The sequence below is a fragment of the Neoarius graeffei genome, chromosome 3 (genome assembly GCF_027579695.1).
Source record: "Neoarius graeffei isolate fNeoGra1 chromosome 3, fNeoGra1.pri, whole genome shotgun sequence".
Taxonomy (NCBI): Eukaryota; Metazoa; Chordata; class Actinopteri; order Siluriformes; family Ariidae; genus Neoarius; species Neoarius graeffei.
Genome location: NC_083571.1, coordinates 27,762,349 through 27,779,536, shown reverse-complemented (window position 1 = coordinate 27,779,536; position 17,188 = coordinate 27,762,349). Strand labels below are relative to the sequence as shown.

Sequence of the window (17,188 nt, the reverse complement as noted above, 5' to 3'; positions counted from 1 at the left end):
AACGCCCCTCACTGATCTACTCAAAAAGAGCAAACCGTTCGTTTGGAGTCCTGCTTGTCAAAACGCTTTTGACAAGATCAAAAGCGTCCTCACCTCTGCGCCACTCCTCGCGGCACCGAAATTGTATGAGCCTTTTAAATTGCAAGTTGACGCGAGCGGGGTAGGCGCTGGAGCTGTTCTACTGCAAGAGGATGATGAGGGTGTTGAAAAACCAGTGTGTTACTTTTCGCGGAAATTCAACACTTATCAGTTGCACTACTCCACCATCGAAAAAGAAGCGCTCGCCTTGATTTGGGTCCTTCAACATTTCGATGTGTACCTGGGGGGTAGCGTAAGCCCAATTATGGTCTACTGCGACCACAACCCCCTTACCTTTCTCCACTCCCTCCAAAATCCCAACCAAAGACTAATGCGCTGGTGTATTTTCTTGCAACCTTTCCATCTAAACATCAAACACATCCCAGGGAAAGAGAATGTGGTAGCGGACGCGCTGTCACGCTCTCCAGCCCCATAGATCTACCCACTGTGTTTGTAATGGTGTTATACTGTGTCTTCTATTCCAGGGCCCGGAATTTGAAGGCACTGCTGGGTTGCCACCAGGCCCAGTCGGATTGGTAATGTAGTATGAAAATGGTGAACATGGATTTGTGACTGTTTTGTGTGAATGCCTTTGGTGTATGGTGTTATATCCCCTTGATATTTGCAACTTAGAAACGCTACTAAATGTGGACTAAAGTGGCTTGAGAAAGCAAGAACCAAATACGCTTGTGTTGATTGATAACCATGGTTAGACTGTGAAATGTTTTGAGAATTTAGAAATTATAAGTGCACTAACTATTTTGTGTTTTCGGAGGGTATTCATTTGCTGGAAACCCATGGGGTTTCTCTTAAAGGGGGAGGTGTGACGGCCATGAGCTTTTGAGTAATGATTGTTTTTTTTTCTGTTTAGTGCGTCTCCCCAATCTGTCTTGAAGCGCAGGTGTGTGCAAGGGGCGGGCCGCTTCTAATGGACTATGGCTTCCACCGGCGCGCAGGCGGAGCCTCTCCTTCAAAACGAGCGTCACCCGCGATCGAGGGGGGCTTCTTTTTTTTCTTCTCACCTGGACTCTACAGACAGACAGCACATTCCACTCCACTCCTGCATTTGCACACACTACTGATAGCCTACCATCCCTCTTTACACTATTGACTTTAATCGCAATTTTTGTTGAAACTGAGATTTTGGGACTTTTAAAAAATAAATAATACGTTGGATTTTTCCTTGCAAACATCGTGTCGTCTCCCCCATTCTTTTTGGTATTGTGGTGACTCCCCTAGGTCACAGCAATGACCTCTTGACTTCAGCTTCCTTTATGGACATTGTTGCAGGTATTTTCACAGGTGACTGGACTGAAATGTCATTCTGTGCAGGTTGACTCTTTTCTGAAGCAACGTCTTCCAGATGTGGTGAGCATGGTGGTGGAAAAGTCATCTCACTGGTTTTCAGCAAGTGCCATTGGTTGCAAGTGTTTTGATCACAAAGGACCTGAGTTTTTCGTGACTTTTCAAAACAATTGCTGGTTACCTGTTGTTTTTGACTCTTACTTGCACCTTCTGTCCTTCTCCAAGAGGCAATAGATGTTTTGCTCAACAGTCAAAGTAACTTAGTAAAAACAAAGTAAAAGCTCTGTCTGGAATGTCTTGGCAGATCAGTGGTTCTTTGGTGTTATTACACCTGAACATGTTACAAATTGCACACTTTAACACACCATCCTCAATCTCCTTTGCCGTCTCGGGCCAGTACATGACATCTCTTCCTCTCTCTTTTCATGATGCCTAGATGAGATTCATGAACTCTCTCCAGCTGTATATGGTGTTGTCCTGGCACACATCCTCAGCCAGTGAACAAGTCTTTGTATTCATTTCGAATGTCATCTTCATTTTCAACTTTGAACACTCTTCTGATGAGCCCCAGTTTCGTGCGTGCATCTCTGCCTAAAATTGCTGGTGAGTTGCCTTCTACAATTTGGAATTCTAACTGAAATTCCAACAAGAAAAAGACATGTTCTCCAGCAGGCTAGAAAAATCATCAAAGAACATGGCTGACGTAACTCCATTCTTGTTTGAAGAAGGAGGTCTGTAAATTGATATAAGGTGAAGAGATTTGCTCCCAGCATTGAGATTGATGTCGAGACACTCCATGGCAGTGTATCTGTTAGGACTTGGACTGTTTTGGCCTCTAGAGGCCGCTGTTATTTCCTTTTCATGTCATATTTATTTTGGCCTCTAGAGGCCGCCACTGTTCCTGTGTTTTGTGTTTTTTTTTTGTTAATTGCCTGTTAGTCCTAATTATCTTCACCTGTGTCCTTAATTAGTTTGTGTATTTATACCCCTGAGTTCAGTCCTCTTGTCACGGAGTCTTTGTGCTGTTATGTTTATCACCAGTTTCCTTTGTACTGTGTTTTGTGGATCTTCTGAGCTTTTGCATTTTTGCCTTTTTCTTTTTGAATTATACTCTTTGTTTTTGTTTTTTTGTTTTGCCCTGGATTGTATATAGTGTACATAGTATAAATAAACCTTTTGTTACTTTTTCTACTTCCGCCTCACGCCTCTGCATTTGAGTCATTCCCCTGGTGGCCTAGTGGGGGTTTGCTGGATCATCACACCAACGAACCAGGTTTGAATCCCAGCAAAACCCTAACAGAAAGACTCCGTCATGACCGACTCAGCAGAGGCTGCTTCAACTGTCTACCCGGCCAACCTTCAGGGAATTATGGCAGCTTTGACACGCTTCGGAGCGACCATGGACGCTCATGGACGTACGCTCACCAGCCAACGTGAGGCCCTTGCTCACCACGAGGAACTGCTTCAGCAAATTGGGAAAACCCTGGCACAGCTGACATCTCTGCCTGCATCTCCTGATCCAGTTCCTGCTCCTGATCCAGCTCCCACTCCTGCTCCAGTGCCTCCTGCCATGCTGCCTTCTTCACCTCGCGAACCCAGCCTTCCTGCACCACAGAGGTATGACGGCAAGTACAGTGAGTGCCGAGAGTTCCTTACCCAGTGTCAACTCACCTTTGAGCTTCAGCCTACCACCTACACTACGGATCGCCGCAAGATTGCCTTTGTGATCACCTTATTAGCTGGTAAGGCGCGAGCCTGGGCTACTGCTATCTGGCAAAGACAGGGACCTGAGTGCTTTGATTTCCAGCTGTTTTCTGAAGAGATGCTTCGGGTCTTCGATCAGGCAGACATCAGTACCGACGCAGCCCGAAAGCTCATGTCCATCCGGCAAGGAGGAAGCGTCGCAGATTACGCCATCTCGTTCCGAACACTCGCAGCAGTAAGTGGATGGAACGAGACTGCCCTGGTGTCAGCCTTCCACCATGGTCTGTCTGACCCCATCAAGGACGGTCTGGCCTCTATTGGATGCCCAAGTGACCTCGAAACCCTCATCTCACATGCTATTCGTCTGGACAACAGGATGAGAGAACGCCACCAAGCCTTGAGACCCCCCAGCCTCCCTACCTCTACCTGGAGACCGTCTACCTCCTTCAGTGACTGTCCAGAACCCATGCAAGTGGGTCGTACTCGCCTCTCCGCATCTGAGAGGGAGCGCAGAAGGAGGGACAAGTGCTGCATCTACTGTGGCAAGCCTGGTCACTTCCGAGCATCATGTCCCGAACTCTTGGGAAAAGGACCGCCCCGTCCAGCCGAGGGAGGGTTGTGACGGGGCCTACCCTCTCTCCCGGACTCCCTGGCCAAGGAATCTACATCCCGGTCTCCATCTCCTGGGGTGAGTCTGTCCACTCTTGTCAAGCTTTGATAGACTCAGGGGCGGCTGGGAACTTTATGGATATTCACTTCGCCCAAAGCATCAATATACCTACTGCACCTCTTGAAGTCCCTCTGTCTGTGTCTGCCCTCGATGGCCAAGCATTAGGTGATGGTAGAGTCACTCAAGTTACTTCTCCAGTCTTCCTCCAGTCTCAAGGTCACAAGGAAGAAATATCCCTGCACCTGATTCCTTCACCTGAGTTCCCAGTTATTCTAGGCCTTCCTTGGCTTACTCGCCACAACCCTCGCATAGACTGGGTAACAAGCCAGGTTGTGGAATGGGGCCCTGCATGCCATGCCTCTTGTCTTCTCTCTAGCTCTCCTGTGTCTCCTGCCGAGCCCCCTGATCTCACCGAGTTATCTCAAGTTCCCACAGAGTACTGGGATCTCAAGGAGGTATTCAGCAAGAGCAGGGCCGCCGTTCTTCCTCCGCACCGGGCCTACGACTGTGCCATCGACTTGCTCCCTGGGACTACCCCTCCTCGTGGCAGACTGTTTTCCCTCTCTCAGCCAGAATGCAAGGCCATGGAGGAATACCTCAAAGATGCCCTGGTCTCTGGGTTCATTCGACCCTCCACCTCACCTGCTGGTGCTGGCTTCTTCTTTGTCGGCAAGAAGGATGGGGGGCTTCGACCATGTATTGACTACGGGGGCCTGAACAAGATCACTGTGCGCAACCGATATCCCCTTCTGCTGATGTCCACTGCTTTCGATCTGCTCCAAGGCGCCACCGTCTTCACCAAGTTGGACCTACGGAATGCATACCACCTCATCCGTATCCGACAGGGAGACGAGTGGAAGACTGCCTTTAACACCCCGTCTGGGCACTACGAATACCAGGTGATGCCCTTCGGACTCACCAACGCACCAGCTGTTTTTCAGGCCCTAATCAACGACGTCTTAAGGGACATGATTAACCTGTACGTCTTTGTCTACCTCGATGACATCCTTATCTTTTCCAAGACCGTGCAGGAGCACCGCCACCATGTCCGCCAGGTTCTCCAGAGGCTGCTGCAGAACAATCTGTTCGCCAAGGCCCAGAAATGCGAATTTCATGTTCCCGAGGTCTCCTTTCTGGGATTTATTGTACGGACAGGCCAACTCCAAATGGACCCTGCCAAGACCCTGGCCGTCCGGGACTGGCCGACTCCCAAGTCCGTTAAGGAGGTTCAGCGGTTCTTAGGATTCGCTAACTTCTACCGCAAGTTCATCAGGAACTTCAGTTCTGTGGCAGCACCCATGTCAGACCTCACGAAAGGGACAGGTGGATCTTATGGCTGGTCTCCTCAGGCAGAAAAGGCGTTCAAAGACCTCAAGGCCCGCTTCTGCACGGCACCCATTCTGGTCCTCCCGGACACCTCCCAACCATTCATCGTGGAGGTGGACGCCTCGGACAGTGGTGTCGGCACGGTACTCTCTCAACGTTCGGAAGGAAAGCTGCACCCCTGCGCTTACTTCTCCCACCGCCTGAGTCCTGCGGAGTCCCGGTACGATGTGGGGGATCGAGAACTGCTAGCGGTCAAACTGGCCCTTGAGGAGTGGAGGCACTGGCTGGAGGGAGCGCAACATCCATTCCTGGTTTGGACTGACCACAAGAACCTGGAGTACCTCCAGCAAGCCAAGAGACTGAACCCTCGACAGGCTAGGTGGGCCCTGTTTTTCAGTCGGTTTGACTTCACCCTCTCGTACCGTCCCGGTTCCAAGAACACCAAACCTGACGCACTGTCCAGGCTGTTCTCTGCCACTAACAGGGAGAATGAAGTCGGGCCTATTATCCCGGTGTCTCGGATTGTGGCCCCTGTCCGCTGGGGTATTGAGGAGGCTGTTCGACGAGCCCAACGCCAGGACCCCGGTCCTGGGACGGGGCCACCGGGCCTCTTGTACGTCCCACATCAAGCCCGGGCCAAGGTTCTCCAGTGGGGTCACTCTTCCCCTCTCACCGCCCACCCGGGAGCTCGGAGGACCCTGGACTTCCTGAAAAGACGCTTCTGGTGGCCTAACATGGAGCAGGAAGTAAGGTCATTTGTCCTGTCCTGTGAGGTTTGCACCAGAACCAAGAACCCACGACAGCGTCCCCAGGGTCTCCTGCATCCTCTGACCATTCCCCGGCGTCCCTGGTCCCACGTGGCAGTCGACTTCATCACGGGTCTCCCTGAGTCACAAGGTAACATGGTCATTTTGGTCATTGTTGACAGATTCTCCAAGGCCTGCCGCTTCATACCTCTGTGCAAACTCCCCTCTGCTCTTGAAACAGCGAAACTTATATTTAATCATGTCTTCCGAGTCTTTGGTCTTCCACAGGACATCGTCTCAGACCGAGGGCCCCAGTTCTCCTCCCGAGTGTGGCACGGGTTCTGCAAGGTCATCGGAGCCACTGCCAGCCTCTCCTCTGGGTTTCACCCACAGTCCAATGGTCAGACGGAGAGGCTCAACCAGGACCTGGAAACCACCCTGCGTGGCCTGGCTATGGATAACCCGACATCATGGAGCACCTGGCTGCCATGGGCAGAGTACGCCCACAACACCCTGCAGTCATCGGCCACCAAGCTGTCGCCATTCCAGTGCCAATTCGGGTTCCAGCCACCTCTGTTCCCGGACCAGGAGGAGGACGCGGGGGTGCCCTCGGTCAACCAATATGTGAGACGGTGTCGCAAGACCTGGAGCAAGGTCAGGAAGACCCTCATACAGACCTCCAGAACCAACCAGACTCAGGCCAACCGCCACAGAAGACCTGCACACACTTTCCGCCCTGGGCAGCGGGTTTGGCTGTCCACTAAGGACCTTCCGCTGCGGGTGGAGAACCGCAAGCTTGCTCCTCACTACATTGGCCCCTTCAAGGTGGTGCGCAGGGTGAACCCTGTCTCCTACCGGCTCCAGTTGCCCCGGACTCTGAGGATCAACCCCACTTTCCATGTTTCCCTGTTGCGGCCTGTACTGACGTCTACGTATGCCCCTGCCCCTAGGAACCCCCCACCCCCCCGCATCTTCCAGGGGCAGACTGTGTTCACTGTGCATCGCCTGCTTGACTCCCGCCGGGTCCGCGGCGGGTTGCAATATCTGGTGGACTGGGAGGGCTATGGTCCTGAGGAGCGCTGCTGGGTTCCTGCTCGGGATGTCCTGGATAAAGAACTGTGTCGGGACTTCCATTCGGCCCATCCGGATCGCCCTGGGAACGTCAGGAGACGCTCCTAGAGGGGGGGGTCCTGTTAGGACTTGGACTGTTTTGGCCTCTAGAGGCCGCTGTTATTTCCTTTTCATGTCATATTTATTTTGGCCTCTAGAGGCCGCCACTGTTCCTGTGTTTTGTGTTTTTTTTTGTTAATTGCCTGTTAGTCCTAATTATCTTCACCTGTGTCCTTAATTAGTTTGTGTATTTATACCCCTGAGTTCAGTCCTCTTGTCACGGAGTCTTTGTGCTGTTATGTTTATCTCCAGTTTCCTTTGTACTGTGTTTTGTGGATCTTCTGAGCTTTTGCATTTTTGCCTTTTTCTTTTTGAATTATACTCTTTGTTTTTGTTTTTTTGTTTTGCCCTGGATTGTATATAGTGTACATAGTATAAATAAACCTTTTGTTACTTTTTCTACTTCCGCCTCACGCCTCTGCATTTGAGTCATTCCCCTGGTGGCCTAGTGGGGGTTTGCTGGATCATCACACCAACGAACCAGGTTCGAATCCCAGCAAAACCCTAACAGTATCTGCATGTTGGTTCATTTTCAGTAATAGTGAGGCCTTTCCATATTGATATTGCAATTCCACCACTAGTTCTGTTTAATCTCGACTGATGAGTAATCACATGAGTAGACAGTGCATTTGAAAAATCAGCAATAGTCCGTTCATCCTGTCTGTCACCGTTCAGCCAGATCTCAGTTCTAATCATAACATCAATTTGGCGAGAAATTATAAAGTCACATAAACTGGCTGACTTGTTCTTAATGGAATGGGCATTCCAAAGAGCAAAACAAACTTTAGGACTATACGAAGTTGGGATGATTTTAGAAATATTTACATTTATCCTTCTTTAGATGATTTATCTTGATCCAAAGTAACAGAAGTAGTAGATGAATATTGATGTTGCTTTTTGGATTATGCAATATAATAACACAAGCTTGTAAAGGCATTGATGATGCAATGTTATCATAATTGTGCTTCATTGATTCTGGGAAAATTTGGATAAAGGTGGCCAGAAACCATTTTCTGAATTTGAACTTGGATTCAAATTTATAGAACATGGAACAAAACTTTGGTATTTGCCATAACCCAATAATGTTATAATGGGCCTTTGCAAGGTGTGAAACAACTTCCGGTTTATTATTACTTAATAACTCTATAACCATCATGGGGTCACCTGTTTTTCTTTTAGAGCCTATTTTTACATTCAGGTTTGTTTAGGAAACAGTACAGATTTTACAGTAGTGATGTGTAAGCATGAGTGTAAATGTGCTTTAAGCTCATCAATCTGCTGTAAAATTCATTCAGTCACTTTGTACTGTGAAGACAGTTACAATACAAATTACTCAATGTTACATCCATCCTCCTTTTGGCTTCCTCTCTGTCCTTTCTTTTTATAATTCATGATACATGGTGTAAAATTACAGTGAAATAAGATAACAGAATAAAGCGTCGATGTACCACTATTCATTCGTCTCTGATTCCTGTAGCTGCTTTTTACCTATGAAACAAGATTGTAAAGCATTATATTATTATTATTATTATTATTATTATTATTATTATTATTTTCTTTTTCTTTCTTCTTTCCCCATATCTTATTCTTTTTTTATATTTGTATATGTAAATACTTAATTTAATTTATCGAGAAGTTTTCTCTATTTATATTCTCTGTTTATCCTGTAATGATGCTGCTGGAATTTTAATTTCCCTGAGGGAACCCTCCAAAAGGAATCAATAAAGTTCTATCTAATCTAATCTAATCTAATCTAATCTAATCTAATCTAATCTAATCTAATCTAATCTACAGTAGTAGAACAATGTAATGAATAATTTATGTATTCAGTAGGATTCATTAGGGCTGTGGGCTTCGGCAGTGTACTGACATTAACCAACATTAGTGGAATTTCTTGCCTTCTGAATGTGTTTGAGACCAAAACAATAAATAGTAAATAATAAAAAATACAGTAAACAGCCCTATTCCACAACCATAGTCATCCATATTATGTCAAGAACTGCTCAACTAAGTAAAGAAAAACAACAGTCTGTCATTACTTTAAGACATGAAGTGACTTTTAATTCATAAAAATAAAGAAAAAAACATTGAATTAGAAGTTGTGTCCAAACTTTTGATTGATACTGTACTTATTCATTGATACTTCAGTTGCACACACAATGACTTTATATCACATGAATAAACAACAACAACAAAACCTTTCCATTTATCATGACAGAACGAAAGAGCACAACCTTTCAACAGGAGAGCCTGTGGTCTAAACTGTTGCCATGGCAATTGTTGGAATCGATCAGTGATTCCTGATACTATCATCAGTCGCCCCAAGCCTAATTTGTTTCTTGTGTTTCTTGCTTTTTGCATGACAAAGTTATTGGTTTTGACCCTTGTCTGTGCTCATAGATTACTCTGGTTTCTTGCTGCCCGCCTGTGCTATGACCCCACTATGGACTCTGACTGTGATTCTTGGATTATGCGAAATAAATTCAACTCTGATCTCACACCTGTGTGTCTTACAGTACCTCATCAGCTCACACATTAGACTCTGCTAATATGGATTCTACACAGCATATAAAAATCGACACACACAAAAATCGACACTGGGAGCATTATTTGTGAACATCATTGCTTACAGAGATCCTTATTAATGTTATTCCAGTAATTGTGGTTAAATGTAAACTTAATTAGCAAGCTATTACATTTGAGCTCAGGAGCTCAGGGTGGATTAAAAAAAAGCAGGCAATTCCTTGAAAACAAATTATTATAAATGCAATATAGAACACAACATTTTCACAACACAAAGTCTTCGTGATCACACCCTTAGTTTTACATGATAGGACTAGAGAATACAAGAAGAGTGCTGAGGCTAATATAGTTACAACAGCATTTCTGTATTTCAAGAATTGTGTAAAGCTGCCTTCTGGCGATCGTTTTAAGCATTACATATGATTAAAAAATGAACTCAATCACTCCATAAATTCAGCTTGATTTGTGAATATTTTACTGGACTGTTCCTTAATTATGAAAAAACCCTTTTCTCACAGATCCATAATTGATTTTGAGAGCATGACAAGTCGTTCCACCCTTTCTTATCTGAACTATAAAAATTCTCAGCGCAGTCCTCATCACCTACATTATTCGGTTCTCCATCAAACCAGTACCTGAAAATCAGAGAAATACGTAGAAACAGATCAGTGTTCATTGAAATTCAATTCCACACATTTGTAAATCAACTGATCAGCCCATGTTAACTGAGATTCTTAACGATCACAGCAGGTAATATTGTTGTGATGAGAATATAAAAGGGAATTATATTCATCTCATCTCATTATCTCTAGCCGCTTTATCCTGTCCTACAGGGTTGCAGGCAAGCTGGAGCCTATCCCAGCTGACTACGGGCGAGAGGCAGGGTACACCCTGGACAAGTCACCAGGTCATCACAGGGCTGACACATAGACATAGACAACCATTCACACTCACATTCACACCTACGGTCAATTTAGAGTCACCAGTTAACCTAACCTGCATGTCTTTGGACTGTGGAGGAAACCGGAGCACCCGGAGGAAACCCACGCGGACACGGGGAGAACATGCAAACTCCACACAGAAAGGCCCTCACCGGCCACGGGGCTCGAACCCGGACCTTCTTGCTGTTAGGCGACAGCGCTAACCACTACACCACCGTGCCACCCCTGGGAATTATATTATTTCAGCATTTAGTTTAATGTAGTATCAAATTATCAATCAGCAGATGATCACCTTGTCATGTTATGACTGTGATTAAATGCAGTAGATGGCCTCATAGTAGTAGCACTCTGCAAAATGGGAAGATATTTTGGAATATATACAGATAAATACAAGTCTCTTACACAGTGGTCAGTGGTGTACCATCCACCCATTTCCACTCTCCCTCTGTATCTCTGTCACTCAGACCAATCCAAGCCCTTCTGCTGCTGCCCAGCAAGTTCAGGATAAACTCCTGTGATGGAGAGAACAATATCAAAGTATTTCTCTCTACATGTGATCTGCTATATTTATAAAAGCACAATATGAATACAGATACTGTTCTCATTTGTATTCTCTCTCTCTCTCTCTCTCTCACCTGTTCCTCTCCGCTCTTTATGATCACCAGGTCTGCTCCTCGCTCTCTGCAGTCCTGTCTGCTCTCAGTCCAGCTCTTCTTTATTTGCGAGATGTAGTAAAAACTGGAACCGAAACAAGTCCATTCTGGACCCAGACCATTTTAATGAAAAAAGGGAGAATAATTCTCAAAATTATTTAAGCTTCGATATTGATGACACTGTACATTGTACTGCTCTCAGTACATATTTTCACCTCAGTAGAGATGTAGTAAATACTGTAGTTGAAATATCTCGCTTTGAAACATTAAACTGATCACAGAAAAATACATTTAAGGCTGTGTTCCGAGTTGGCTCACATTTTAATATAGAAATTGTGCATGTCAGTATTCAGACATTAGATGTACAGAAACTACAGAATCAGGCACTATTTAGAAGTTACAGGTGAGTTGTGTCTGCGAGGTTCAGTAAAGGAAGTAAATTTAAAGAAAAAATTAAGTAAAATTTAAAGTTTTTAGTCGATTTTAGCTTGAAGTTGACTTTAAGCTTGTCCATAATGTCAGTGAGAACAGACAGAAACACTGACAGAAAGTTAGAGGTAATAGTTTTTGAGCATTAGGACTTAAAAAAAAAAAAAAACTGAGAATTCACTTTTAATTAGTCGAGGGACATTTTTTCCTGTTGCACAATCATGCTGGGCTTGAAGGTACTGTAAACATTATTGTGCCTTATTTGAGGACGATGAGATCAGAGAGGTTTGGATGGTATATTGAACCAACATTTTTTATGATGTATATTCAAAATATCTCAGAAGTTGAAATTACAGAAACTGCTGTGGAAAAGGCTGAATGTATTGTTTGTAGGTATCAGACGAGGATGTCAGTGATAATCTTTGTGGGGCCAAGGATGTGAGCAAGCAAAGGAAGGACATAATGTTTCAGGATTTTTACTCTCCTTTATTAATAATGTGTATGATGGCCAAGCCATCAAAGTAAATCAAAATTACTTTCCCTGTCCATCCATGCCCTTCGATGAGGGAGGAGATCATTATGGGATAAAGTTCCCACAGGTTGGAAGATTTATTGTGTAAGTGAATAAATTCAACAAGCCATGGAGAAGCAAACCAATGACCTTCTACCGTATATATTCTGACCAAAGCCAGTGATTGAACGAGCCTCTGTGTGTGGACTTGCAATTTTTTGGCCTACAAAACCTTATCCTGATAAAAGAAGGAAAAGCCATTCCAGTTTTCTATGAAAGAGAACTGATGAGGAGACACTGAGGAAGCAGCAAATGATAGGGTGCACCAGCGATATAATGTGTATTGTGTAGTTAATGTAGTTCAAAGAAGTTGAAGTTTGGTAAAATTTGGAAAGTTAACAAATTCAGACAGGGCAGGAATGATAGGGCTGTGCTGACTTGTGGGAGGGAGATGTGGAAGGATGTTATGTCTAAACCTATACAGAGGAAGTCTGAAGAGGTGGAGGGTTGTAAACTTGCTTTGTATGAGAATGCCAAACTTGCTGAAGGCCGAGTCAAGAATCAAGAGGCCAACAGAAGAGGAGAGCAGGGAAGGTCAGTGGTGAGAAATGATGAGGAAATGATCTATTACGTGAAGGATGAATTGTGTGTGATATACATATGTTGCCCTCTGCTATATTTTTTCTTTGTGCTTCTTTGCAGTGGAAAATATTGAGAAGTGTATTAAAAAAAAGGAAGAGTTTGCATGTACTATGCCGAAATGTATTTATTTTTTATGGCCTGAAAATAATCCCTTATTTTCTATAATTTCATTGGCTCCAAAGTTTCCATGAACTTCGACCCAGATCCTGTTGTAGCGGGAGAGAGAGAGTTGGAGGAATCGGAAGACAGCGGATGGTTTGTCTGAGCTCGGATTAGAGGAAGTGAATTTACACCGTATTGATTCCATCTCTAGGACATTGGAAGGGAGTTTAATTGAAGAACGTTATCAGATAGATAACTAGAGTTTCAGTGACTGTGTATGCAGAGTGTGTTGACTGTGAAATCACGTTATGAGTCAGTTTAGTGGTGAAGCCGTGCTTGATCGACATTCTGGCTAACGTGCTCTCAAGTCAAGAAGCAACGCTGTTCACCTGGACAAGACAAACAGGACAGAGGAAATAGGTTGACTGCCAGCATTCACTGGTTGATGTGAGGAGCAACGCGGCTGCGTGTTCCATACAGGCGACGATACAACTTTGTTTCTCTTCAAACTTCAGGCAGGGTTTTCATTAGTAACCGATTGCCGATCGAAATCATCGGTTGTAATGAGGTCTGAATCGGTTGTTTTTTGGGCAAATGCAATTTTCCCGTAATTGTTCAAACTTTCTCGTTGGACTTATTTGAAAAGGAATGCCGTTACTTGCGCGCCATTTTGTTGCTGAGGCTGTGTACATGTGACTAGATAGAAGGTGGGAACCGATTGGCTAATCCTTCTTATATCGTCCAATGATTTAGCGCGTATTATATTATAGCATGTCACGTGGTTCCCACATGGTAAGATGGCAACCCTATCCTGTATGGTATGGGAGCGTTCGCCAAACTAGAGCATGACGTAATATTGCACATGCGCATAAAATTGGTTGGCAAGAACCATTCACAATAGCTGACAAAGTTGCATCATCACCTAGTTTTCATGGCAATTTATTGCAGTATGCAAGTTCATTGCCAACTGATGCTAAGCAAAGATATGCACCAAAGCTTCTGTACAACAGTGGCACCAAAGTTTTGCCTGATCCTTACGCAGTTACGGACAAATGGGACCCAAATCCAAGCACCTGGCCTGACCTGACCTTCAGCGATATCTACCTGTATTTGATTGACACGCCTTCAATATACACAAAAGAATCAATGAAAGCCTACAAGTCTCTTGATGCATACAAGTGTTAATTATTCAGTTGTTTTATTGAAATACTCATTTATATTTGCTTTTTGTGCCTAATAATAAAAAGACAAAGATTAAATAGGCACAATATAATCTTTGAAACACAAGTTAATGTTGTTGCTTCACACGCACACACCAAAGATATACAGTACAGTACTAAACTTAAGCAAGTTCTACATTTAGAATATGCACAAGTAGTGTTTTAAATCCAGGCTATGCTATTTATCTTCAAATACATATCATGAAAAGTTCGACCAATCTTCTAATGTCAAATATTTATACTGCAAAAAGTACATAAATTTGCCGCGAGTGCGTTTGTAGAAATCGTACTCATGTGTACTGCATATGTAACCCGCACGACGAGGGAAACAACCTGTGCTTGTGCGGGAACAGTCTAACTCCAACTCTAGGTTCTAAGGAGACTGGTTTAGGTTATGGCTAGACCACAGTCAATTACTCACCCCAAGCAACACACAGCACTCACTGATGTCAGAATAATAATACAATAAATATTTATTCACACAATAAATTAGTTCATTCAAGGGAAAGTCATTAAATTTATACAATAAATAATATTTAGTGCAATAAGGTGCAAGTAAGATCTATCAGTGTGAAACGTGGATAGTAAAAGTGTCAGTCAGAAGAATAATACGCTAAGTTTTGTGCAAATCACTGAAATCCTATTAAATATATGTTAGATATATATATTAAAAATAGATAAGATACTCAATATATTTAATATATTTTAGTCCTATTTGATATCTAAGCCTACTTAAACTATCTTATCATGGAATACTAAACTAATGATTGTGATCAAGTGTTTGATGTGTGTGTATGTGTATGTAACCAGAGAGTACCACCAATAAAATACCAATATCAATATACCACGGGGGTGTAACCCAGGAATGTCATACAAAAAATATCAATGTAAATCCACTACAATGTACCATGGGGGTGTAACCCAGGAGTATCGTACAAAAAATATCAATAAAAATATACCTTCTAAGTGCCGGCACTATTTATCCACGTAGTAATTACAAGGGCTCAACAAGGAATGATAACAAAATATTCTTAGATATTCATAGAAATATTCATAGGAAAAAAAACCCTATGAGATCTCAAAATAATCAACTGAATAAAAAAAAATAAACCCAAATAAAACGAGTGCACTCAAAAAAAAAAATTTAAATTAAAAGGAATGATGACGTCGGATTCAGTCCTACCACAGTAGCAGGGACAGTGGACGTTGATGGGGGACAGTTCAATCAGAGGAAGACAGGGGGGTGTGCAAGGGGAAAATGATGATAAGGTGGGGAGTGCAGATCAGGGCTCCAGGGGTTCCAGGTAAAGATGAAGGTGATTCGGGGGACGTTTCCAGGGGTACGAAAAAACCAGTCAGGATATCGGGTAGGAAAATCAAGCTCACGACGATCTCGGGACTTGATTGCAGGACATAAATCGAAGGGAAGGAAGTCGATAAAAAAGGAAGGCGTTGAAGATGAGGGTCAAATGGGGGGAATCTATTTTCTTTCTATTTGTTCTACTTTCTTCTTTCTTTTCTGTTTTTCTACTTCTACTTCTTCTTAGTCATTCGTTGGTCTATCGTGTCTGATTGAGCGTAGTTGGTTTTCCGCATCTGGTTTGATTCAAAACATTCTATGGCACGCTCTAGGGACTATCAGGAAATTCTTAGCACAATAAAAGAATTAAGGGAGCGTCTGAAAATGACATGGGTTACATTCTCCCCCTCTAAACCGCATGAGTCTCTGCATGCGTGTTAAGACTATTTAGTGCGCCTTCTAGAGGACTTAGACAGTTCTGCTTAGACTTTCGAAGAAGGAGGCAAGAGCTAGCACCAAGGGTCTTCCCAGTTCTCCGTAACACAGTCTTTCAGGTGGACGTCTTTCTCTGGTGGATCTTCGAACTTCAGCGGCTTCTCTCTCTGGCAGGTCAACAGGTTCAACATGGGGTATCGCATCCATGGGTAGCACAGTCTCTGTCTCTTCTTCATCAACTGAGTTTCTCTGAAAAGGTCTAGTCTGTGGCACGGCATTGGTGTGTGGAGATGGCCCATTAACAGGTTCGCTTGCAGGTGAGTGTATGACAGGATCAGTGAAGGGCAATACATTGCTGAGTGGGCTTTTGAACTGATGGACCTTGGTTGGACACGGGTTCAGTCCAGCTGAGGTGGAGGGTTCTGGAGGATACTGTTCTGGGATGTTCTGTGTTGTTTCTCTGGCACCTTCCATTTTGATGAAGGACCTTGTGGAGATCTGAGGGAGTTGTGATGGGTAGCATTCTTCTTCATCACTGCTGAGTTCATCACTGCTGCCACCAACGGATTCATCATTTCTGTTCTGCTGAGTTGTCTTTATCCCGGATCTTAACCTTCTTGTCGGCAGATTGACTTCAGGTTCAGGTCCAGTCTCATCAACAGGCAGGAACCCACAGGGCAGGAGGAGATCTCTGTGGAGGGTGCGGTGCGGAGTGTCACCCCTTTCCTGTCTGATGACATAGACCGGACCATCACCTATTCTCTTCACCACAACATGGACTTCTCTCTCCCACCTGTCTGCGAGCTTGTGTTTTCCTCGAAGGTTCACGTTCCTCACAAGGACTCTGTCTCCAGCAACGAGTTCTGCTGCTCTGACTTTGCTGTCAAATCTTGCCTTGTTCTTTTCGCCCATCTTCCTTGAGCTCTCCGAAGCGAGGGCATAACTGTCTTGCAGGCGTTGACGAAGGCCCTTCACATAGTCTGAGTGCGACTTGAACCCATCTTGGTTTGGCTGAAGACCAAGGAGAAGATCAATGGGGAGTCTCGGCTGCCTGCCAAACATCAGCTCATATGGTGAGTATCCAGTGGTGTCGTTCCTGGTGCAATTGTATGCATGGACTAACGGCTTGACAAAGTCCCTCCAGTGATATTTGTCTTTTTCTTCCAGAGTACCAAGCATGCTTAGGAGCGTTCTGTTGAATCTTTCGACGGGGTTGCCGCGTGGATGATATGGCGTCGTTCTCACTTTCTCTGTGCCAATGAGCGAGCATAGTTCTTTTATGGTGCGGGATTCAAAGTCCCTTCCCTGGTCACTGAGTAAACGACTTGGAAATCCATAATTCACAATGAAGTTGTCCCATAACGCTTTCGCAACTGTGTTGGCTTTCTGATCTTTTGTTGGAACTGCAATGGCATACTTTGTAAAGTGATCTG

General features: G+C 44.4%; 1 protein-coding gene across 1 annotated transcript in view; it reads right to left on the bottom strand.

The window, feature by feature from the left end:
* The window catches only part of LOC132883230 (CD209 antigen-like protein C), a 60,989-nt gene that overhangs the window by 10,610 nt on the left and 33,191 nt on the right, over positions 1–17,188 (bottom strand). The window contains exons 4-5 of the mRNA XM_060916587.1: positions 11,099–11,223; positions 10,866–10,975 (exon numbers count right to left, since the gene is read on the bottom strand). Coding sequence (XP_060772570.1) covers positions 10,866–10,975; positions 11,099–11,223 — 235 coding nt within the window. The remainder of the gene's footprint in view (positions 1–10,865; positions 10,976–11,098; positions 11,224–17,188) is intronic.